General features: G+C 33.5%; 1 protein-coding gene across 1 annotated transcript in view; it reads left to right on the forward strand.

Moving 5' to 3' along the window:
- Window positions 1-16,618, forward strand: part of LOC103595939 (regulating synaptic membrane exocytosis protein 2) — a gene marked incomplete at its 3' end in the record, with an annotated part of 267,512 nt that extends 250,894 nt beyond the window's left edge. Inside the window, exons 14-15 of the mRNA XM_008579475.1 lie at window positions 9,428-9,584; window positions 16,505-16,618. Coding sequence (XP_008577697.1) covers window positions 9,428-9,584; window positions 16,505-16,618 — 271 coding nt within the window. The remainder of the gene's footprint in view (window positions 1-9,427; window positions 9,585-16,504) is intronic.
- Window positions 16,619-24,569: the final 7,951 nt, after the last annotated feature.

Consider the following 24,569-nt stretch of genomic DNA (forward strand, 5'->3'; position numbering starts at 1 on the left):
TTGCTGGATTGTATGGTAAGTGTGTGTTTAGTTTTGTAAGAAAACACCAACTGTCCGTGCCATTTTGCATTCCTACCAACAATGAATGAGATTTCCTGTTGAATGAGAGTTCCTGTTGCTCCAACATCCCCACCAGCATTTGATGTTGTCAGTGTTCTGGACTTTGGTCATACTAATTTGTGTGTAGTGGTATTTCACTGATGTTTTAATTTGCATTTTCCTGATGACATACATATGAGGTTGAACATCTTTTCATATGCACATTTGTCATCTGTATATCTTCTTTGGTGAAGTGTCTGTAAAGGTGAGGTCTTAGGCCCATTTTATAATTGGGTTGTTTATTTTCTTATTGTTGAGTTTTAAGAGTTTTATTTATATTATGGATAACAGTCTTTTATCAAATGTGTTTTATTTTCTCTGTCTGTATCTTCTCAATTTCTTGACATTGTCTTTCACAGAGCAGAAGTTTTTAATTTTAGTGAAATCCAGCTTATCAATTATTTATTTTATTTTATTTTATATATATTTTATATATACGATGTAGTTGATTTTCGTGTCCCTTTACTGAATCCTCCTTCCCTCTCTCCCTGATCCCACCCACCAACATATCTTGTTTGCTTGTCTTAACAAGTGCAAGGAATTGTGATTGTTGTGTCTTCTTCCCTTCCCCCCATTTGTTTGTATATTTATTTATTTATTTATAGCTCCCACAAATAAGCGAGAACATGTGGTATTTCTCTTTCTGTGTGTGACTTATTTCACTTAATATATTTTTTCTATGTCCATCTATGTTGCTGCGAATGGTAGAATTTCATTCTTTTTTATAGCAGAGTAGTATTCTATTGTGTAAATATAACACATTTTCCATATCCACTCATAAATTTTGCCTTTGCTGTTGTATCTAAAAAGTTATCACCAAACCCAAGATTACCTAGGTTTTCTCCTATGTTATCTTCTAAGAGTTTTATAGTTTTGCATTTTACATTTAGGTGTATGATACATTTTGAGTTAATTTTAGTGAAGAGTGTAAGATCAGTGTCTAGATTCATTTTTTGCCTGTGGATGTACAGTTGTTCCTGCACAGTTGTTGAAAAGACTATCTTTGCTCCATTGTATTGCCTTTGCTCCTATGTCAAAGATCACTTGACTATATTTATGTGGATTTATTTCTGGGCTGGATATTCTGTTCCATGGATTTATTTGTCTATGCTTTGGCCAGTACCACAATGTCTTGATTACTATTGCATTAAAGTAAGTCTTAAAAAGTTGGGTAGTGTCGGTCCTCCAGTTTTGCTCTTCTCCTTCAATGCTATCTTGGCTATTCTGTCTCTTGCCTCTTTGTATGAAATTTAGAATCAATTTGTTGATATCCATAAAATAACATGCTGGGATTTTGATTGGGATTGCATTGAATGTATAGATAAAGTTGGGAAGAACTGACATCTTGACAATATTGAGTCTTCCTATCTGTGAACATGTAATATCTCTCCATCTATTTAGTTCGAGTTCATTCATCAGAGATTTGTTGTTTTCCTCATATAAATCTTGTACATATTTTGTTAGATTATACCTAAGTATGAGGGTACTTCAAAAAGTTCATAGAAAAATGGAATTAGAAGATAATACAAATTTTTCCATGAACTTTTTGAAGAACCTTTGTATTTCATTGTTGGGGGTGCTATATGTTGTGTTTTTAATTTCAGATTCACTTATTCATTGCTGATATATAGGAAAGTGGTTGAGTTTTGTATATTAACCTTGTCTGCCACAACCTTGTCATAATCACTTCTTGGTTTCTGAAGGGTTGTGTTTTTTTTTGGGGGGGGGGGTTGTGTGTTTTTTTGGTCAATTCTTTCATGTTTTCTACATAGGTAATTGTGTCATTACAAACACATACAGTTTTATTTCTTCCTCCCTAACCTGTGTACATTTTATTTCTTTCTCTTACTTCATTAGCTAGTACCTCCAGTGTGATGTGAAAAGGAGTGGTGAGAGGGGACATCTTTGCCTTGTTCCTGCTCTCAGAGGAAAATCTTCACGTTTCTCATCATGAAATGTGATGTTAAATAAAGATTTTTTGTAGATATCCTTTATCAGCTTGAGGAAGTTGCCATCTATTTCTAGCTTTCTAAGAGTTTTTATCATGAATTGGTATTGGATTTTGTCAAATGTTTTTTCTGCATCATGTGACTTTTCTCTTTTAGCTTGTTGATGTGATGGATGATGTTAACTGATTTTCTAATGTGGAACCACCTTTGCATACCTGGGATAAATCCCACTGGGTCTTAATGTATAATACCTTTTATGCATTGTTGGATTCAATTTGCTAATATGCTGCTGAGGATTTTTGCATTCATGTTCATGAAAGGTATTAATCTGTAGTTTTCTTTTCTTGTAATGTCTTTGTCTGGTTTTGATATTAGAGTAATTCTGGTTCATGGAATGAGTTAGGAAGTATTCCCTCTGCTTCTTTCCTCTGAAGAGATTGAGGAGAACTGTATAATTTCTTCCTTAAGTTTTTGGTGGAATTTACTAGTGAACCCATCAAGGCCTTATACTTTCTGTTTTGGAATGTTACTAATGATTGATTTAATTTCTTTAACAGGGATAGGCCTATTTAGATTGTCTATTTATTCTTGTGTGAGTTTTGGAAAATTGTGTCTTTTAAGGAATTGGTCCATTTCATCTAGGTTAACAAATTTGTGGGCAAAGAGTTGTTTATATTATTCCTGTATTTTTCTTTTAATGTCCATGGGATCTGTAGTGATACTTCCTTTTTCATCTCTTATATTAGTAATTTGTGTCCTTTCTTTTTTCTTAATTGGACTGACTGAAGGCTTATCAATTGGATTGATCTTTTCAAAGAACCAGTCTTTGGTTTTGTTGATTTTTCTCTATTGATTCTCCATTTTCAATTTTATTGATTTCAGCTTCAATTCTTCCTATTTTTTTCTAACTGCTTACTTTGGATTTAATTTTCTCTTCTTTTTCTAGTTTTCTATAGAGGAAATTTAGATTATTGATTTTTAGATCTTCTTTTCTGATATATGCATGCAATGCTATAAATTTCCTTCTCAGCACTGCTTTCACTACATCCCACAAAATTTGGTAAGTTGTGTTTTCATTTTCATTCAGTTTAAAATATTTTAAAATTTCTCTTGATATTTTTTTTTGACCCATGTGATCCATGTGTTATTCAGAAATGTATTGTTTAATCTCCAAATATTTCAGGATTTTCCATTTATCTTTCTGTTATTGATTTCTAGTTTAATTACATTATGGTCTCAAAGCATCATTGTATGATTTCTGTTCTCTTAAATGTGTTAAGGTGTGTTTTATGGCTGAGAATGTGGGTCTGTCTTGGGGAATGTTCCATGTAAGCTTGAGAAGAATGTGTATTCTGCTACTTTTACATAAAGTAGGCTATAGATGTTGATTATATTTAGTTGATTAATGGTGTGTTTGAGTTCAGCTGTGTTTTCTGCTGTGTTTGAGTTCAACTGATTTTCTGTTTGCTGGATCTGTCCATTTCTGCTGGATGGTTGCTGTAATCTCCAACTATGATGGTGAATACATTTATTTTTCCGTGCAGTTCTATTCGTTTTTGCCCGACGTATTTTGAAACTTTCTTTTTAGGTACATATGCATTAAGGATTGTTATGTCTTCTTGGAGAATTGACCACTTTATCATTATAAAATGCCCTTTTTTATCTTTTTTATGCCATGTCTTATTCTGATGCTTGCTCTTTCTCTTCAAATTATGTTTTTTGTCTTTGAGTAGCTGGACATAATGTATTGCTTAAAAGAAACTACTGTAAATAGGCTTATAGTAATGTGATGGTAAAGTCTGGGAGAACAGAAGCATCCTATGATTAGTCTCAGTCTTTTATTGAGCCTATGCCTCTGGACTGTGAACTTTACAAGTGTTTCTCAGGTTTTTTTCTCCCTCCTTATGGGAGACAGGATGGGTAGAGTGGACTGGAATTGGGTATTTCTTTTCTCCCAAATCGATTAGGCTGTGATAATACCCCTGTACATTAGGCTCTGGTTAACTAGTTTTTCCTGAAGGCAAGCCTTGTTAAGAATAATAGTGTGCTCTGTATTATTTTTAAATGGTTATTTTTCCCCTTCCCCTGCCAAAAGCATGAGGAGATTTTTCTTGTCATTTACTGTGAGAATCTCCTGGTTGACCTCCTGGAGGTAAATTTCACAGTATTGCGGGAGACCCCTATGACTGGGTCCCTACGGAGTTTTAAATTCTTAGATTTGTTCTCACTGAGCCTCCAGCAAGTTTTCAATTACAGTTCAGGTTTTCCTACTTTGGCACTTTTTCCCACGCTGATTCCCACTCATGAGTCTCTTCTCCAGTAGGCTGTGACTCCCTGTATTAGCCTGTCTCTCCAATCTTATGCGCAAGGTTTGCCCTCTGACCTTCTGTCATTTTCGCATCCTAGAAGAAATATTGATTTTCCAGTCTGTCCAGCTTTTTGCTTGTTGTTAGGATAGAGTGGTGACTTTTGATTTTCTTACATGCAAAAAGGGAAACTGGAAGCCTCTCCCTGTGTTCCTTATTTTGCTTATTCTCATTAACTCAAGTCAGAGGTAATTTTGACATTTGCATTGTTACTATTCTTCAAAGTAAGTTGAAACTGATTGATATGGAAATTTAGATTTCTCAGGTAAGCGATTTCAGGCATGGATTTTGTGCACCATAGGATACTGAGCAATAGGAATGGGGATGGTTATAAACCATTATATATATAAAAATATCAAGCCTGGCACATGCAATTTTAGTATTTTCTTCCACTTGACCTGAAACAATACACAAACAAATGTAAACAATTTATTTCCCATTGGAAAGTAGAATATTTAATTATATCTCAATTTTGGAGAGCTGCATTGATAATTAGTTCTTAAAAGTCAATTATACTCTTCTAATTTCTATCTCCAGTGCTCATTTTTAATCAATTCTCAGGAGCACTTTACATTATTAATAGCCAATATTTTCTTAAAACTGTATATTTCTTTTTAATCTCCATGGGACTGCATCATTTGAGTTCTCTTCTTGTAGTAACTCTTCCTCCTTTTCTTAATAATATCCCTCAAACTCGGTGGTCAAATCTTTTTTTTTCTACATATGTAATGTTAACAAAATTCACTGAAAAGATAAAGGGATACTATTTCAGCCAGCCATTTGCAATCAAGCAGACACGGGGAAACACAGCTTTCGGTACAGAACAAAAGTGTGCTCTGCTAGAACAAAAAGAAGGGCTGTCTTATATGGAAAAAGTTTTTGCCCAGGTTCCCTCTCCAGTCCACTATGTAAATGAAGGATGCAAGCTTGTTCATTCCCGATGAGTTGTCATTAAAATTGATTGCAGGACCTGACGGTTCATTGGTTAGGTCCGGGTGGTGAAATAGGGCTCTCCAGCAGCAATTGATTTTGGTGGCGTAAACTGGAATGGAGAGCTATGAAAGCCCCGAAGTTCAACTATTGTTTAGTGTGTGGTTTTGCTGAGGACACAGGGTATATGTATAACCCCCAATCAGCAAATAGCTGCTCAGCTGCATTAAGAACGTAGACCCAGTTAGCCACCTAGGATCAATCTGAAAGGATTGGCTCTTTCAGGGTTCACAGTAATTTTTTCTTGGATTTCAATGATGATCTTTTCGTAAGTGACTAAAATCTTTATCAACAGTCCTAACACCTTTCCCAGATTCTATTCTGTACATCTAATTCTTCATGCATGTGGCTGAAACTACTCTGATCTCCCCCTCTCCAAACTGGTCAATCTCACTAAACTTCTCTTACTCGTAATAGTCTACTCTTAACTTCCTGGTGGGCTAAATGCAAAAGTTAAGATTCATTTATTACTTGATCTGTTTTGCTTCTGTATTTAGTCACAAAATGTTCGAGATTCATGTTAGAGTGCCCTGGACTCCTTATGCCTTTTCTCTATTTATACTCATCCCCCTAGAGATCTCATATAAAGCCTTTAAATAACATCTTTATACTAAAACTCTCACATGTATATCTCCAGTCAGGACTATGTATTTGCACATAAATTTTTATATTATACTGCCCATTTGATGTCTCCACTTGGAAATGTAGTGGTTATCTCCAGCTTAACATGTTCAAAGCTGAACTCCTGATCTTTCCCACCATACTATGTCACTTGATGGCATCTCTGCTCTTTTACTTACTTACATCAAAATTGTAGATTTGTTTTCAACCCTTCTCTTTCTCTTATGTACAACATCAATTTTTTCACAAAATCGTCCTGTTGACTCTACCTTCAAAATACATCCAGCATCTGATCACTTCCTGTCATCTTCATTGCTGTCATTTTCATTCAAGACATTGTCATCTCTTCTATGACTTTTTGCCTTGTCTAACTTTAAACAAAAGTTAGATCGTGTATAGTTTCTGCTGAAAATCCTCTAATAGTTTAAAATCACTCATATTAATTGCCAAAAATCTTTACACTAATGTACAAAGTCCTACATGACCTTCCCCATTCTGCCAAATCCCTTTAAGGTCTTCCTTTCATCACTCGCTGCACTTCCAGTACCCTGTCCTCCTTGCTGTTCTGGCAACATGTGAGACCCACTCCTACGCTGGGACTTTGCCCTTGTTTGGAGCCTTCCCCTGTTATCCACTTGGCAAAACACTTCACTTCCCTCAAGTCTTTCTGAAATGTCACCTTCTCAATGCATCTTATCTACCCTGACCACCCTATATAAAATTGCAAAATGCCCTCCTATTCTGGCAATTTGATCTCCCCTTATCCTGTTATATTTTTGCCTACAGTACTTAATCACCTTCATATGTGTCATATAATTATTTAATGGGCTTTCCGTTTATTGTTGCTGTTACTTCTCAAGTAGAATTTAAGCTCCACATGGGCAAGGATTTTTGTTTGTTTTACTCACCGCAGCACGTGGAATAACAACTGGCATATACATACATGCATAAATATTTGCTGAATGTATTGATTCTTTCTGTGTAGTTTCTTACCACCACCAATTGTTATATCATAGAGATGTGACACTCTATATGTGGCTATTTGAATTTGAATTGATTTAAAATGAATATGTTCAAAATTCACATTCTCATTAACACTAGCTAGATTTCAAGTGTTCAGTAGCCATGTGTGTCTAGTGGCTACAGTATTGGATAGCACCAATAGAGAAAATTCCATCATTTCAGAGTTCTATTAGACAGTATTGTTCTGAGTTTTATAAGAGCAATTAATCTTCAAGCCTCAATCTCTCTAACCTTCAGTTTGAATTGTATATTGCTATCAGCTTCATCTTCCTAATTTCTTAGATCATGAGAGCAGAATATAGTATCAGAACACAGTAAGGGCATTGGAGTCAGAAAGATCTTGTTTTAAGTCCCAGCTCTGGTATTTGATACTTAATGTAAATTTCATTGCATCAGTTTTCTCAAATGAAAAATGGAAATAATATCTTTTTGGCACAGGTGTTTCTTACACAGTAAATGTATTCCTGAAAAACAAACAAACAAACCAAAAACTTGTGTTCTGCAAAATCATGGCCTAAGAACAATGGATCTTCTGGGAAAACAAGGTTAGGAAAGACCATTCAAAACCCATGCAGCTTTGAAAACAGAATACTAAAAATAAAAATACCAGCACAATAAAAATGTCATATTAAATTTTAACCAATAAAAAAATTAAATGTAGGAATCTAAAATAAAGTGAAGGTGCCTGGATGGAAGGAGTTTATCTAGATGGAAAGAATAAGTCTGCAAAACTATGGCATCAAGGAAACTAACCACAGAAACCAAGAAGGATCCATACAATATGGACTTTGAAGACAGTTTGTGACCAGAGTGAGCCAAGAGGAAGAATATGGGATGGATGAGCATCATATACAGTTCTGTATTTCTCCTGTTTGCTGCATCCAGCTGTGTTAGTGTACTTTGCATTCAGCTGCTAATATTTGGTAGTTGTAGTAGACACTGTTGGTGTCCCACCCATATTCCCTTTACCAGCTGGTTTACCCACGCCCAGCTCCTGTGAGTGTTGATTGCTATCAACTCATTGCTATCCACCTTGCTGGAGAATTGCTCTTAGACAAATGGAAATCACCTCACCCAGGAGGTTAAACACCTCACCTACCTTCCACTGGCAGTCTGCAACCAGTGATTGGCTAACACAGGTGTACAAAAGTCCAGCCCCCTTGCCTCAAAGTCAGGTCAACTCTGGTTCAGTTCATTTTCCAGAGCCTCCAGTGGGATTAGGCTGAGACTACATCCTTATGTAGTTTCTTCCTTTGCCCTATTCTGCTCTTCTTTTTCCTGAGAACACTTATTCAATTATGTGCATCTGAATCTTTGTCTTTTGTTTCTAAGAAATCTAACCTAATACTGTAATACATTAACATACTGGAGAAAATCACATATGAACCAATCATTTTTGAGTTATTTCTGAAACAAATGTTGTAGCAGAATACTTTGTAAAGTGCCTACCTAGCAGAGTTCCTAGAACATAGTAAAATGTCAATTACTAATAGCCATAATGAGCATTATGTAGATGGTGATAGTGGTAATATCACTTCCTGCTCAGAAATTTTCAGGCTCTTTCCATTACAAACCTCATGATGTTTTTACACATATATAACTTGGGTGAAAGTTACCTTTCCTGCTTTATTTTCCCACTGCTGCCCCACACTGAACTACTGTTTTTCTGCCAACTTGGAATTCCTTCTGCTTTCTTCCCCATCTGTCCAAATAAATATCAACTGAGTTTTATCTCTTCTAATACACTTTGTCTAAATGTGTCAAATCACTGGACTATTTTCCTCCTCTGATTTTTTATTCTTAGGCATCTACTGTTTCTCAGCCCTGCCAAATGCTATAAGAAAAGCAGTTTACATGTCTACCTCAAGTGTAATTCAGAGTGGTTTCTAATGTTTATCTTTTAAAGAAAAAACTATAGACTTTTAAAAACTTTTCGTGAACATAATTTTAAATATTAATAGTTGTTGAGAAGTATTTGAAGTACCTCTCAGTCATTAAAGAGATGAAAGTAATTTTTAGAATAAACTTGTCTTTTATTGAAGATAATTAACTGTATATGAAAGTTTTACTCTATATTTAAAGCGTTTATAGAAGATTTACTTTATTTGTAAGCATATATGAAAGTTTTACTCTACCTAGGATAGCATCTTGGACATAGTAGTTACCTGAATATTTGAATATTTGTCATTCCTTTTTAATTTATGTGTTTACAAAATATCATTTTGTCTTAATAATGTGCTTTATTTGTTATACTTTACATTTAATATACTCAAAGTCTTTCAGCTTCACCAACATTTTATGTTACTGAGTAAAGTACAACATACACACAGGGCTTAGTGTATAGATAACTTTAATATTTATTAATCTTTCCACCTTTAGATTATCGACACAATGGTCGAGATCTTCAAAGCTCAACATTATCAGTGCCAGAACAAGTAATGTCATCAAACCATTGCTCACCATCAGGGTCTCCCCATCGAGTAGATGTTATAGGAAGGACTAGATCATGGTCACCCAGTGTCCCTCCTCCACAAAGGTAAGATAGCATACACATATTATTTGTAGAATGGGACTACAGGCCTATTTATCATAAAGTATTATTGATAACCTCTAAAGATAATAAATTCTTGTGGAAAAAAGTTATTTAAGGAAAAACAGGATACTATTCAATAACCTATATAATGAAAATAAAATGAAATATGGGTTATTTTGTAACTTTGGATGACCTATGTATTATTTCACTGTAAGAGTTCTAAATAATTAAGAAGAACCAGCTTTCAATCATATATCAGTACTGAACAGATCTAGTTAGAACCAACTAATTATATTCATGAATAATATAGATATTGGCAATTTAAGAAATAGGAAAAAATAAACCTCTGGTCTTTAAAATTAGGAACAATCATCAGAAGAATATAAAAGAATGCATGTGCAGTGAAAAGAATGGCTCTGAAAATCTTCAGCTCCAGGTCTTCTGCCTAATGGAAATTTCTGATCAATCTAGCTAAGTACAAGTAGGCTTAAGGACCGAGAAAATAATAGTTCAGGCTAACAAGAAATATATGCATAGTTCACCTTTTATATGCTTTCAATGTTTAAGAAAATTTGACCTGTTAGAGTGACAGCCTTATAATTGCTATTTTAAATAAATAGCTGAGTTAGTATTAATTTGACTTAGAATTTTTTATTGAATCTTAATTTTATACAGAACATTGGGCTATCTAAGAGAACTTTAGATTTATTATACTTATAAATTTAACTTAATTTATAAGGATATGAAGCATTTTAGATAATGGCAGAAATTAAAAAGAAAATCCAATATATTAAGTTTATAAATATAATTTAAAATGCTTGAAGATGTTGAATTAACTAAGTTTGTAAATGAGACCAAAATTACTAAAAATTTTCAGAAAAGTAATTGCTTAAATGTGGGAGACTTATCAATAGAATAATAAAATATATAATCCGCAATTTAAGGTTTGAGAGAACTGGTTGTGAATTCGTAACTTTAATAAAGCCCTTACCCATTAGAGGAAAAAAAAGAAGAGAGAGAGAGAGAAAGAATGCTGTGTAAGAGGAAAAAACACACCATTTTTTTCTTCCTACACTCAACGCAGAACACTTCTGTGACCAGACGTGTGGGGATTTTCCTTGCACCAAGCATTTCTCTGGCAAATATCAGCTGGGTGTCCTACAATTCAATTCGGTTCTTTTTTTTTTTTTTTTTTTTTTTTTCCAGTTCAGTTCTGACACTATCCACTTGGAGATAGTGTCAGATCTCACAGGTTAGGGGCTCAGTCCTATAAGACTGCTCCTGACTTGAGACACCAGTTGCAAGTTTCACGTTGTGACCTGTCTCTTCACTGACTAGCTATAAATTGGAGTTCCCACAGCCCCCTCCTTTGATTTTATAATTTGCCAGGACAGCTCACAGAATTCATAGGAACCCTTTATTTAACATTTTCCAGTTTATTATAAAGGATATTATAAAGGATACAGATGAAGAGCTGGATGAAGAGATAGATAGGTCAAGCTATACAGGCTGAATGAGGAGCTTCTATGTCTTTCTGGGTGGGTGCCTCCATGTGTTCAGCAGCCTGTAAACTCATGAAATCTTGTTGTTCAAGAGTTTTTATACAGCTTTATCTCCAGTCACCCTCCTACCCGCCGGCTCCTTCCAAGAGGTCTGTGGGTGAGGTTGAAAGTTCTAACCCTCTAATCCCAGAATCATTTGGTTTTTCTGGTGACTGGTCCTATCCTGAGGCTCTCTAGGGGCCCCAGCCTAAGTAACTTTATTAGAATAAATTCCAGAGTTATCAAAGGAGCTCATTATGAGTAACAAAAGACACTTATATAACCCAGAAAATTCCAACGGTTTTAGGAACTCTATGAAAGGAACCAGGGACAAAGACCAAATATATTTCATATTATAGCATAGCTTTACTTTTGCCAAGGAAAGAAATTTGAGCAGTTCGGTGGAACATAGGCTATATCTTAGATTAGATTCGGCTTCATGTTATAGAAATCCCATTATAACAGGAGATTAAACTAAAAGGTTTATTCTGTCATGAAAAAGAGGTGTGTGTTAGTAGGCAATCCAGGGCAAGAATGGTAGTTTAAAAAAACAATCCTTTGTCTATTATAAAAGCTTCAGTAAGATTTTAAAATACAAATAACAATTATCGTTCCTAAAACATGATCTACTAATATATGGTTTGTAAGAAATAAAAGAACATAGAAAGTATGAAAACAAAGGCATGAAAAAAATTTAATGGGTATATATAAACCAAAAGAAAATTGGTGTCCCAAAACCAATCAGAAAAAACAAATTGAATTCAGTATCAAAAATGTCATAAAGGACAAAGAAAGATATATTCCAGGAAAAAAAATGAATATCAAATCTAAGTTATAACCAGTACCACCACTTTGAGTTATATAGCCTGCTTTGCACAAACCTGTACAAGGAGCCAAAAAAGGGCCAAAGTTCAGCCTGCACTTTGCTCAACTAGTATGCTCATAAGGCCAGTTCTGTACAGAACCACTACTTTTTCATGTTTGCCCTAAGGCACTGTGAAGGCTAATGAAAAGACTGGAGCATAATGATCACGCCCAGATGTGTTCAAAATATAAGTGATGATTGACAGAGTTATAGAGAGAAATAAATGAACAATTGTAGTTAGAGGTTTTAACACATCCCTAACAGAAGTCAGTAGACCAATCAGACGAAAAAAAAAAAAAATTAGTAATGACCTAGAACAGTTGAATAATGTATATATTAGTTCAGATTTATTTTGTGACTCAAATCTTCAATATTTTGCCTCTGTATCTTTGTATATATCTCTGTCTGAGATTCCAAGTAAAAAATACAAATTGTTTTTTAACTAAAAAAAAATTGGTAAAAAAATATTGGTCAAAAAGAAAATCTTAGTCAGTCCCAGATAAACCGTTTACTCCGAATATTATTCAATAAGCTTATAAAAGAATAAGAAGGATAGTTTTTGAAATTCCTGGAACTTATCTAAGATATTACTAAGTAACTTTTGATTATGGATGAGATAATTAGGAAAATTATGAAATATTAGAAATGAATGACAATGAAAATACTATAATCATTTTTGAGACACAATTAAGCAATATTTAGGAAATCTTAACCTTAAAAGGTATTTACCAAGAAAACAAGAAAGATTGCAAACGGTGAAATGAGACATCACCTCACACCTGACAAAAAGACAAAAGATAAAAAGAGCATGAGGATGTGGAGAAAGGGAACCCTTGTACACTGTTGGTGGCAATGTAAACTAGTACAGCCATTATGGAAAACAGTATGGAAGTTCCTCAAAAAATAAAAATAGAACCATTTGATCCAGCAATCCCACTACTGGATATATACTCAAATGATATAAAATCAGTATGTTAAAGCTATATCTGCACTCCTGTGTTCATTGAAGCATTATTCACGATAGCAAAGATATGGAATCAACCTAAGTCTCCACCAGCAAATGAATGAATAAAGAAAATGTGGTATATTCACAGAGTAGAACAATATTCAAGATTTAAAAAGAAGAAAACCCTGTTATCTGTGACAACATGGATGAACCTGGAGGATATTATGTTGAGTGAAATAAGCCATGCACTGAAAGGCAAATATTACATGATCTCACTCATATGAGGAATCTAAAAAAGTTGAACTCAAAAATGGTGGTTATGGGGGAGTGGGAGGAGAGGATCAGGGAGATGTTGGTCATTTCACAAAATTTCAGTTAAGAGGAATAAGTTCAAAAGCTCTATTGTACTTCATGGCAAATAGAGTTAATAAAAACTTATTATATATTTGAAAATTGCTAAGAGAGTAGATGTTTGTGTGTGCTCACCACATTAAAAAAACGCTAAGTATGTGAGATAAAGCACATATTAAACAGCTTGATTTAGCCATTCCATGGTGTATACATATATCAAAACATTAGGCTGTATACCAAAAATATGAGGCTACTTCAAAAAGTTAGTAGAAAAATAGAATTGAAAGATAGTACTAATCTTTCCATGAACTTTTTTAAGTATCCTCGTATATATGATTTTTCCTGTCAATTAAAGAAATAATAAAAACAAAATGGTGTATTAGTCCATTTTTGTTGCTTATAACAAAATACTTGGAAACTGGGTGATTTATAAGAAAACAAAATTTTGCTTACAGTTTTTGAGGCTGAGAAGTCCAAAGTCCATCTGATGGTGGCGACAGTGTCCCAGGGATCTCACATTGCAAGATGGTGGAAGCAGAGAGAGAAGAGAGACAGATTCTCTTCTCTCTTCTTTTAAAGCCCTCAGAACCATGTCCCTGATCACCATTTTTAATCCATTTGCAGTGGCATGGTCCTACAATCTATTCACCTCTTCAAGTCTCTACCTTTCAATTACCATAATAGGATTTCCCACCCTCTTTATAGTCACAGTGGGGACCAAGTTTTTAATATATAAAAGTCAAGCTGCAGTGGGTTTTGGGGAGACATAATTCAATCCACTACAAATGGTGAGTTAAAAAAGCACTGAATTTAGGAAACAGAATACAGACCAACAGAGAAAATACTTTAGAGATGTGAAGGAAGGAAATAATAAAAATTAGGGACAAAATGAGGCGCACACAGTAAGAGATAAAAGTAAGAGAAAGGTAAGAGAGAGTATATGTGAACCCAAAATCTAATTATTTGAAAAGACTGATGACATCGATACAATAGAAGGACGGTACATGAAAAATAAGTGGTGTAAATAAATAAAACAATGAAAAAGGGGAACAAATACAGATAAGAAAAAGACTAAAAATAATAATAATTATAAAATCGTTATTAAATTTATTAATGTGGATGAAATAGCTAGATTCTGAAAAAAATATAAAACACTGAGATTGGCACAAGAAGAAATAGAAAAGTTAAATAAATCAACAGCTGTTAAATACATTGAAATGATACTCAAAGAGAAACTACTTCCCCCCACCCAAAGAAAAGAAGTTCAGACTAAGACGTCCTTATGGGTAAGCTTTAATCAAGTTCCTGAGAACAGACAGATCTGTCCTATACAACTGGTATAGAAACAGGAAAAAAAGGAAAGCAAACTCTTTTTCTGGAGCTATTATAACCTTAGTTCTAATTCATACAACTTAGATTTAACCTTAATTCCAACTCTTACAACTTAGAATTTCTTTAGTATAAGAAAATATTATGAGCCCATTTTAACTACAAACATAAAAGTCTTACACTCACTAAATCTAACCATGAATTGAAAGCATGATTGTTAGACACCAGAAAATCTGTTGTGGTAATTCATCACATTCATGGGCTAATGGGAAAATAAATCTTATTAGAGGCAGAAAAAGAATTTTATTATTCTACTCTTAGTCGCATTAGATACTTAGTAAATTAGGAGTAGAAGAGAACCACCTATACTTCATAAAGACTTTATAAAGTAAGCATTATACTTAATGGAAAAATTTTAGAGGCATTGACATTAATATCAGAAATAGGAGATGGATGTTCATGATTACTGTCACTGTTTAACATAGTGCTTCAGGTCCTGAAAAATGTTATAATACAAGAAAAAGAAATACGAGGAGAAAGGATTAGTGGAGAAGAAAGAAAAACCATTATTATTTGTTGATGGTAGGATTATCTACATAGAAAACCCGATGTAATCAAAATGTTAAAACTAATATGGGAGTTCTGCCAAATAGCTGGCCATATATCAACTTACAAAAAAAGAGAAATAACCAATTAGAAAATATAATGACATAAAGCACTATTCTCAAAAGCAACACAAAATACAAAGTATCTAGCATTTTATCTAACTAACAATTTACAAGATCTTTTTAAAGAAAAATATAAAACTTTAGATAAGGAATGAATGAGAAATGAGAGATATACCCTATTCATGGATAGAATCCCTTCATATTATAAAGATATCAATTCTAAACAAATTAATCTAGAAATGTAATGCAATACCAGTCAAAATTCTATGTGTGATTTTTAGAAACTTGACATCATTCTAGAATTTATGTAGAAAGATAAAGGTACCAAATAATTAAATCCATTTTGAAATTTTGCCACCAGGCCATAGTTATTAAAAACAGGATGGAGCTTGAACAGTAGCAGCACAATAGACATATTGAATAGAATAGATAGTGCAATATAAATATATATATATACGTTTACTTTTATCTTTATATGTGAATTTGATATAATGATAAAGGTGGTACCACAAATATGGAAAGAGTGGGTTGAAAAGGGTAGAAAAATTAGTCTGTTATTTGGAATAAAACTGAAAACTGGATTCCTACATTTTATCCTATATAATATAACATGCCGTGATCTTAATTATGTTTTAAAAGGCTACTTTGTGTTTAGAGGAGGGGGTAAGTGTTGAAAGAAGAGACTATTGTTATAGTTTATTCATGAAGATGGTAATATGAACTAGGGTGGTACCAAGAGAGATGGTGAGAATTGGACAGATTTTGAGTTGTTCTGAGTGCTGAACTCATGTCCAACCACCTATGAAGCATCTCTGTCTCCATTCTTATAAACCATGCAAACATAATACTGACCTCATTTTCTCCACACAAATCTACTTCTTCTCTTCCTGTATAACATATACCATTGAGTATCACCACTAGAGACCAAGGAGTCATCCACCAATAGTTTTGATGTTCTTTATCTTATCCCAATTGATTTTACCCTAAGTTGAGCTCTTTTTATGTTGTGTCTGTTATAGCAGTAATTTTCACAACCTCTTCAACCTCAAACTGAAATATATACTTTTAACCAGGGATACAGTTAGTTAAAATAAAACAAAAAATTTGGACTCGACATTATAGTGACTTTGTCTTTTTCTAATATCTCTATTAATAAGCGTTATTTCTTAGTGTAGTATATGATTATATCTTGCTAAGATATTTAAAGGATCTTGCTATTTTAGTCGGAATGTGGAACAGGGACTTCGAGGGACACGCTCTACTACTGGACATTATAATACAATTAGCCGAATGGATAGACATCGTGTTGTGGATGATTATTCTCCAGATAGAGACAGGTAAATGTGATTTAAAACTATTAGACTTTATTATAATCACTGCCTTCAGAAAGGAGTTACCATAAAATGTTTTCATCTATTCCTTTATCTCAGTTTCTAAAACCATGTTTTTTCGTTTACAATGTTCACATTCTTTCTTATGATGGCCACATTGTTTTAAAAAAAAAATGCAAACAATGTTTTCTTTGGTAAGAAAAAAACGAAATCACCTTGCTCTTGCAATTTTGATCCTTTGTTAAATCAAACCAGATATGTTAGTAAATTTGCATGAGTTAATAATGATAATCATTGAAAATGTTTTATTATTTTTACCTTGTCATAACCATCTATTAAAATACCTTCATGAGACAATAGATTTTAAAGTCTCTACATTAATCAGAGAAATCAGTGTGACTTTTCATATACAGAGGCAGAATCTGGTTTGTTTAGGAAACATTTTATGATTCATGAAGAGGTTTTTCCTCATGGCTTTCAGTAAAACTTTTAAGCATCTTAAAGAATCATGCTTGTTGATTGCTGTATTTGTAAGAATTCTTTGAATTTGCATATTAAGTGTGACAAACTTGGAAATAACTTGGTATATTACAATTCTTACATTAATTATTACTAGTTTTTTTAAGTTAAGCAAATTGATTAACTCTCTAATTTATGCTTTGGTTAAATATGAAATGAAGGCTATTATATTGTTCTGTAACTATCAAATGAGTTTCAGATAAGATTAGGATGGAAAGCTGAACTTATATTCAGAGAATATGATAAAATAATGAGGGAACTCAGAAGTCCCTTTGTATGCATCCTCAACCAATTTTAGAAAGAACACTTGGGAGCTTTTAAGTCAACTGATATGAGAAATTACTATCAATATTTATAAATTTAATTGTTTTGTCTAAATCTAGAGCTATACTCAATTGATATTTATAATTTCGGTGTTTTAGTAACTTCTCCAAAAGAAGAGATAGGGATATCTTAGTCTTCAGTAGTGTCAAGAAAATTCTGGCTTTTGTGTCTAAGATCTAAAAAGAAATTAGGAAGTTATTAAATTAATATCAGTGTAAGTGTCAAATGAAATTGATGTAGTATTTTATTTCTTTTTAATTTGCTTAACTTTTTCATAGTGATCTGTGTCTTTAGGGAAAATTATAGACATGCTACCAGTACAAAGTGATGCTTTTCAAGTACAATAATAATGAAAGTATAACTATGCTGGCACGATTAGGAGTTGGAAGGAATCATATTAGGGTAGGTGAGTAGGTTTTTTAGTTACCTTATTGAATTTTAATGAGCTTGATCATTTCTGAAAACTATTTATATAGCAAATCATAAACTCCTTGTTTATTGAAGGTTTGTTAATGGAAATGACGAAAGAGAAAAATTCTGAAATGACTGAACTTCAAGTTGTTGTAAAGTTTTCTTTTAATGAAAATGGACTTATATTTTCTCTAAAGACAAGAAAATATGCTCTAAATCTTGCAGAAAACAATAGAATAAAATTAACCTCTAGAATTATACTCACAAACAAAAAATGGTTGTTATCATATGAAGAATATTTTGTCAGTATTTTAAGGCAAGTGGCCCTAGGTTTAATGTCAACAAAATTTTGCTATTAAAGCCAAGGTGATTAATCCCTTGGTATTAGTTAATATAGTCATATTAGTTAATTAACATGTCTGAGATATCCTTCAGTATGCATCTATCCCAATTTATGTCTAAAAAATGGCATTATATATTTTTGTATTTTCTTTTATAACTTTATGAATCTTTTAGTTTAGCAAAAATGTTCAAATGATTATCTCTAGAAGTATTGGGGAAAATTGATCCATGTGGTTTTATGACTCTTTTAGAGGGCCAGATCATTATTACTCTTAATCGTGAGCTGTCTTAAATCCTTTTTTGAAATAAGTAAAATAGAATTTAATTGTATAGAATTATAAAACCATTTTTAATATTATTTTTGTATTATCTGTGTAAACAGTCATTAACCTGAGGAATCAAAATTCAAACAGTACAATATTATCCATATATGTAGTCTATCACATTATTAAACAATGGCTCCTTAATTTCTGTTTTACCCTAATATTCTAAGTGATTTTGATAATAAAATGCAGGTGAAGGCATTGTAATTTTTATGTATTATTTAGGAGGTAAGAATACTCTAGAACTCTTACAATGAATTTTCATTAATAGCATTTTATAGAGTCAATCAGTAATACTGTTGATTAAATGCCTAAGAGAGAATTTCCTTTGAGATAGTAAATATAATTTAGGTATTTTGAGAGGCACTTTAACTTTTGTTGTCAATACAAGTGCACTGGACTAGAATAGCATTTTGTTGAATGTACTCTTTTTCACAGGCTTGGAACCATATGGCCTTGGGTTTGAATCTAGGATTGTACTTCTTGCTAATTGTGTGCCTTTGGGAAAATTAACCTCTTTGACACTTAATTTCCTTATCTATAAAATTAGAATATTAGTTCCAACTTTATAAGGCTTAAAATGTGGATTAAATGACACAGTGCCTCCACCTGTATAGTACGTACTCAGAAAATGTGCCTTATCCTTAACACTTTAGAAGGATCTTTTGGCTTGCAAATAATTTACATTTGTTTTGCTTATTAATTAAGAAAATACAAAAAACAGAAATTACTCAGTTCAGGTATTTGTTTTTAAGTTTTATAGAGAATGTAGAGCATAAGTTGGACTTTGATAAGTGGATATGTTCATTCAGTCAAGAACAAGGATACAGAAGCAGAACACACCTATACATCATAAAGGCCCAGTACGAAGGATGAAGGTTTTAGGGATATGTTGGAAAGTTGTGTGTGAAGACAGTGGCTTTCACACTGTCTATAGTAGGTGAGAAACAATGCTATTTGACATTCATTTATAGTACTTGGTTAAATTTAACAAGTGTGAGAAAGCGATATAGTGTTGGTATCTTTTTTCATAAGTAATGTGAACGGAATTATATATCAAAATTTTGTTGGATCTTTGTTTCTTTGCACTCTGTTATCACTAGTCAAAATTCTATTCTGTTTTTAAAAGTAAATAGATTCTTTACAAATAATTCATAAACCTGGATGCAGGGATATTAGCTAAAATAGTGAATTATGAAGAACATCTTTCATCTTCTACCCTCTTCACCCTCCTTTTTTGCCATTGTTCCTCTGGTAAATCCTGGTAACTACTATAACTAGGAGCATAATTTTCCTGGGGCAGACTATGTGGCTTTAGTATTAGAAAACATTTTCAGAGCCTTTTTTTTTTTTTTTTTTTTTTTGTCTTTTTGTCTTTTTTTTTTTTCCGTGTCCGGCAACGGATCGCAACCCTCAGTGTTGCCCCCGTACCGGATCGGGGACCGGCGACGGGATCGCAAGCCTCGGCGTTGCTCCCGCGCCTCGCTCAGCCAGTGAGCGGGAGCCGGTCTGTACGTGGGATCCGAACCCTCGGACGGGAGCGCCGCCGCGCTTCCCAAGCGGCGCACTATCCAGTGCGCCACCGGGCCGGCCCTCAGAGCCTTTTCTTTACATGAGTTAATTTACTATTAAAATAACTATGGAGTATTAGATAATATTTCTGTAACATGTCAGAGATATCCTGCAGTATGCATTTTTATTTATATCCCAGATTCCAAAATATATTGGGTGCATTTATTTCCATGGAGTTTGCTTTTAGCATTATAAGAAAAAAAAATTAATACTGGCAGAAGATAAATTACCTTATGAACTTTTTTTTTCTCCTGTGCATTCAATTAATAAATTTATATTCTAAAAAGAACAATGCCCCATTATATGGACCTCTGGAATACCTCACACACTTAGCCATTTCTCTATTCCTTATCTGGCTACCAGAAAGTATAACACACATCCATAACTATTGCATCAGATTGAATAGTCGCATCAGTCCTTTCAGTTATCATCTATGAGGGAAAGACATCTTTGAAAGTTTAAAATTATAGAGAAAGTAAATGAAAAAAGTGGATTCACTTTACAAATATAGCATTTTATTTATTACATTTCAGGAACATATTTTAAGGTAGTTAAATAATACCGAATATATTGTAGGAACTATAAAGTAAGCAAAACATTAACAATGTTTTTTTTTTTTTTTTCCTTTTTTGTCTTTTTCCGTGTCCGGCAACGGATCGCAACCCTCAGTGTCGCGCCCGTACCGGACCGGGACCGGCAACGGGATCGCAACCCTCGGCGTTGCCCCCACACCTCGCTCAGCCAGTGAGCGGGAACTGGTCTGTATGTGGGATCTGAACCCTCGGCGGGAGCGTCGCCACGCTCCCAAGCAGCGCACTGTAGCAGTGCGCTACCGGGACGGCCCAAAACATTAACAATGTTAAAGATGCAAGGCAATAAGTTTTGTATTAAGTTGGGGTTGTTGGGCAAAGCTTTCAAAAATAGAGTTTTACCTAAGGATGGGATACTTTAGCTCCTGCTCTTGCAGACATTTTTGTGTGTCTGATGGTTTCTAAAAGGGGACATTCAAGCTAATTTAATATAGTGTAAGGATAATTCATTATAAATACAATTTTGTGCTGTCATTAAAGGTTATATTACTTAAGAATCAAAGTGTTTCTTGAAATTGGATTAGTAATCTAGTTTAGTTCTTTGAATAGTAATATTTTTTATCGTGATTCTTAGAATCTGAAACTTTTTAATTTCATTTTCTTTTTTCCTTTTTAAAATTTAGTAAATGTTTCGCATTTTTTCTTTTACAATGAATTATTGCTTTGCTCAGATTTTTTTTAAAATTTCAAACAGATTGGACTAAATGGAATTTTTAATATAGCATTTTTTGTTTAACTTATTATGCATATTCAAGACATGCATATTTATTGCTCAGGTTTTATAATGTGCATTTATTTTGGAAGAAAAGTAAGCATGATTCATGATTCATTGGAGAGATATAAAATGTTTTTAAGTTGTAGCAAGAAATTGTAGCAAAGGAGTGGACATAAGGTGGATTTTAGAGGGCCTATACTAGAATAGATTGGTAAATTTTGTGTAATGTTCATACATGTGTTTTCATAGCTTTCAACATAATCTCAAGGGGGGTCATGACAAAATAAGGTTAAGAACTAACATGAGTAGTGATGGAAAAGAGAAATAAAATAAATTGATGCTTGGTAAAGATGATTATGTTTTCTTTGGCTTTATGGGGACAAAATTAATGATAAGACTCAAGAAAAATATTAGAAATTGGATGATAATGTATATATATTCTAATTTATAAATTATAGCAAGCTTTGAAGTTTGTACATTTTCTCTTAGTCTTAAGTAATTTTTGGAAAAAATCTACCCCTTTTTAAATCATTAAATCCCAACATCATGACTGTTGGGTATTATTTTTTTTCTTTAAAAAGCCAGGAATGCTTTTGATGATACTTCTTCATTTTCTTATACTACGTAGGCTTATAATCTACTTACATTTCTAGAGTGTTTCTATGATTATGTGAACCACTAGCTCTCTTTGGAGAGAGATTTCATCATGAAGATGGTATAATTTTCTTTTTGCTTTCTAGTTCAATTCAAAATATATTTATTGTTTGGGTTACCCATTGTGCACAAAGATTTAAAAAAGACATTATCCTGATCTAGATAGACAAATTATTATATATTGACTACAAAATGTAGAAGAGTGTGAGGCAGAAACATAGTCTTATTGGAATAGATTGGAAAGAAAATTGTTTGATTAGGTCTTTTGGAAAAGGCTTCAAAGAGAATTTGGACTTTAAAGATTGAGTATGATTTTAAAAGGCAAAGAGGTGGAGAAAGAAGACAGAGTGATAGGCATGAACAGAGTCGTGGAGTCAGAGAAGCACATGATATATTTAGAGAATCTTAGGTAGACTGTTGTCCCTAGACAAAAGGTAGTAGAATGGAAGATGGGAAGTGACGGGAGATGAAGACTGCACATAGTTTAGAACGGTTAAAGAATTTGTACTCGTTTTTCGATATTTGGAGCTGTTGAAGGATTTTGAGTAAGGTACCTACGTGATCAGTAAGCATAATTCGCAAATATATTATTGTAGACGGTGAAGAATGGATTGGGTAGGGGAGGGCTGGGATCTGAAGGTAAGGAAACTTAAGAGAAAGCTATTTCAATAGACATGGTAAGCCTGATTTAAAACAGTGGCAGGAAAAAAGGAAAAGAAGGGAGAAATCAGAGTTATTTATATATCAGAACCAGCACCATTTAAAAATTAGTTGAATGTGGAAAATAAAGAAATGGGAGGGTTAAGTTCTGAGATTTTAAAACTTGGTTTATTAAGTAAATATTTTAATCCTTAGTTGAAACTGGGACAACAAGAGGAAGGATAGTTGAAGTATTATATTAAGTTTCAGGGGCTGGCTGGGTTGCTCAGTTAGTTAGAGCCTGGTGCTGATAACACCAAGGTCCACGGTTCAATCCTGTACCAGCCAGCCACCAAATAAAAGAAAAGAAAAAGAAAGAAAATCAAAGAGGCGTTACAGAATTATGTTTGAAATTAAGAAGAACTTTAGGGATCATGGAGTCCTAGGTTCTAAAGAGTTGCCTAAGCGACTGCTGTGGTAGGTAAGGGTGAGACCACATGAATAGGGATCTAGGTTTTTCACTCCTTTTTTAGCTAGAGTCATTCTGATTTTATTGGATTCCTATATATTGATTCTGCATCAAATTTTGTTTGAAAGCAAGTGGTCTACTAAAAAAAAAAAGAAAAAGTTTGAAAACTACTGCTCGAGCCCCCTCACAAATGCAGCACCAGATGTCCAAATAGGCAAAGTATATTACTCAAGCCTCACAATTAATGTGAGTTTTCCTAAATATCTACATGACACTGAAACATCATATGGAGGGCCCATGTGGCTCTTCACACCATGTGGAAGCAGCTGGAAATATGCTATGCAACCCAAAGAAAAATCAAGGCTAAAGCAAAGTGATAGTTTACACTATAAAAACAGATTACCCAGAAAGGATGTGTTCGAATATAAGGCCAGGGAATGAATCTTGGAAAACCATTGCCTCTAAGGAATACAGAGAAAGGGAATCCAGTAAATGAAATGGATAAAGAAGTAGTAAGATAGCTAAGACACCAGAATACTTGGGACATACTTAAATGTAAATAAATACTATGTTTAATAGCCAGTGAGGATAGTGTTTCAGAAACCAAGAGAGGAGAGAGTTTGAAAATCAATGTCTAATATCACAGATAAATGTAGTATAATGAATATTAAGAGGAGACTAAATTTTTTTTAGTATTCACAGATAACATTCATAGGATAGCTTCAAGAGAATAGTAGAGGCAGAAATCAAATTACAATAACCTTAAAGCATAATTGGGAAGGGAGGAAGAGGTGGCAAGAATTATAGACATGTCTTTTAAGTTATTTTATGATGAAAAAAGTGAGAGAGATGCAATGGCTTGAGAGGAAGGCAAGGTTAGCAAAGGTTTTATTTTTAGGATTAAGTGCAATGGAGGAAGGGAAAGCAGAAGAGAATAGTGAGAAAAGCACAATCATGTGGGATGCAGGATTACAAGTAGAAGCATTTCTTCTTTTGCTGCAGAGGAGAAGGACAAGTGAAGATGTAAATATATATTTACTCTACATTTGGAAGTTGTATTATGAAAATTGAGAGGGTTCAAGATTTGTTTCCATTGTTCACTGAAGCAGAATGATCATCTGCCAAAATGAAGTGTTTTGGCATTAAAGGTCTTAAGAAAGTAGAAATTTTAAAATTAGGGCTATAGACAGAAGAGAATCAACTACAGATGGGTAAAAGGGTAGTGTGCTGCTTTGATTTTTATGGTAGTCAGGAAGCATGAACTGTACCAGGGCCAGTACTATGTGATCAATATAAAACATAGTAAATATAAAAATAGCTTTCAATAAATTTAATAAATAAAATTAATAATCAAATAAAAATTTGAATCAGTTTGTTCTTTACTAAATGCACTTTTTAA

This window comes from Galeopterus variegatus, unplaced genomic scaffold (assembly GCF_000696425.1).
Source record: "Galeopterus variegatus unplaced genomic scaffold, G_variegatus-3.0.2 Scaffold1893, whole genome shotgun sequence".
In the NCBI taxonomy this organism is placed as follows: domain Eukaryota; kingdom Metazoa; phylum Chordata; class Mammalia; order Dermoptera; family Cynocephalidae; genus Galeopterus; species Galeopterus variegatus.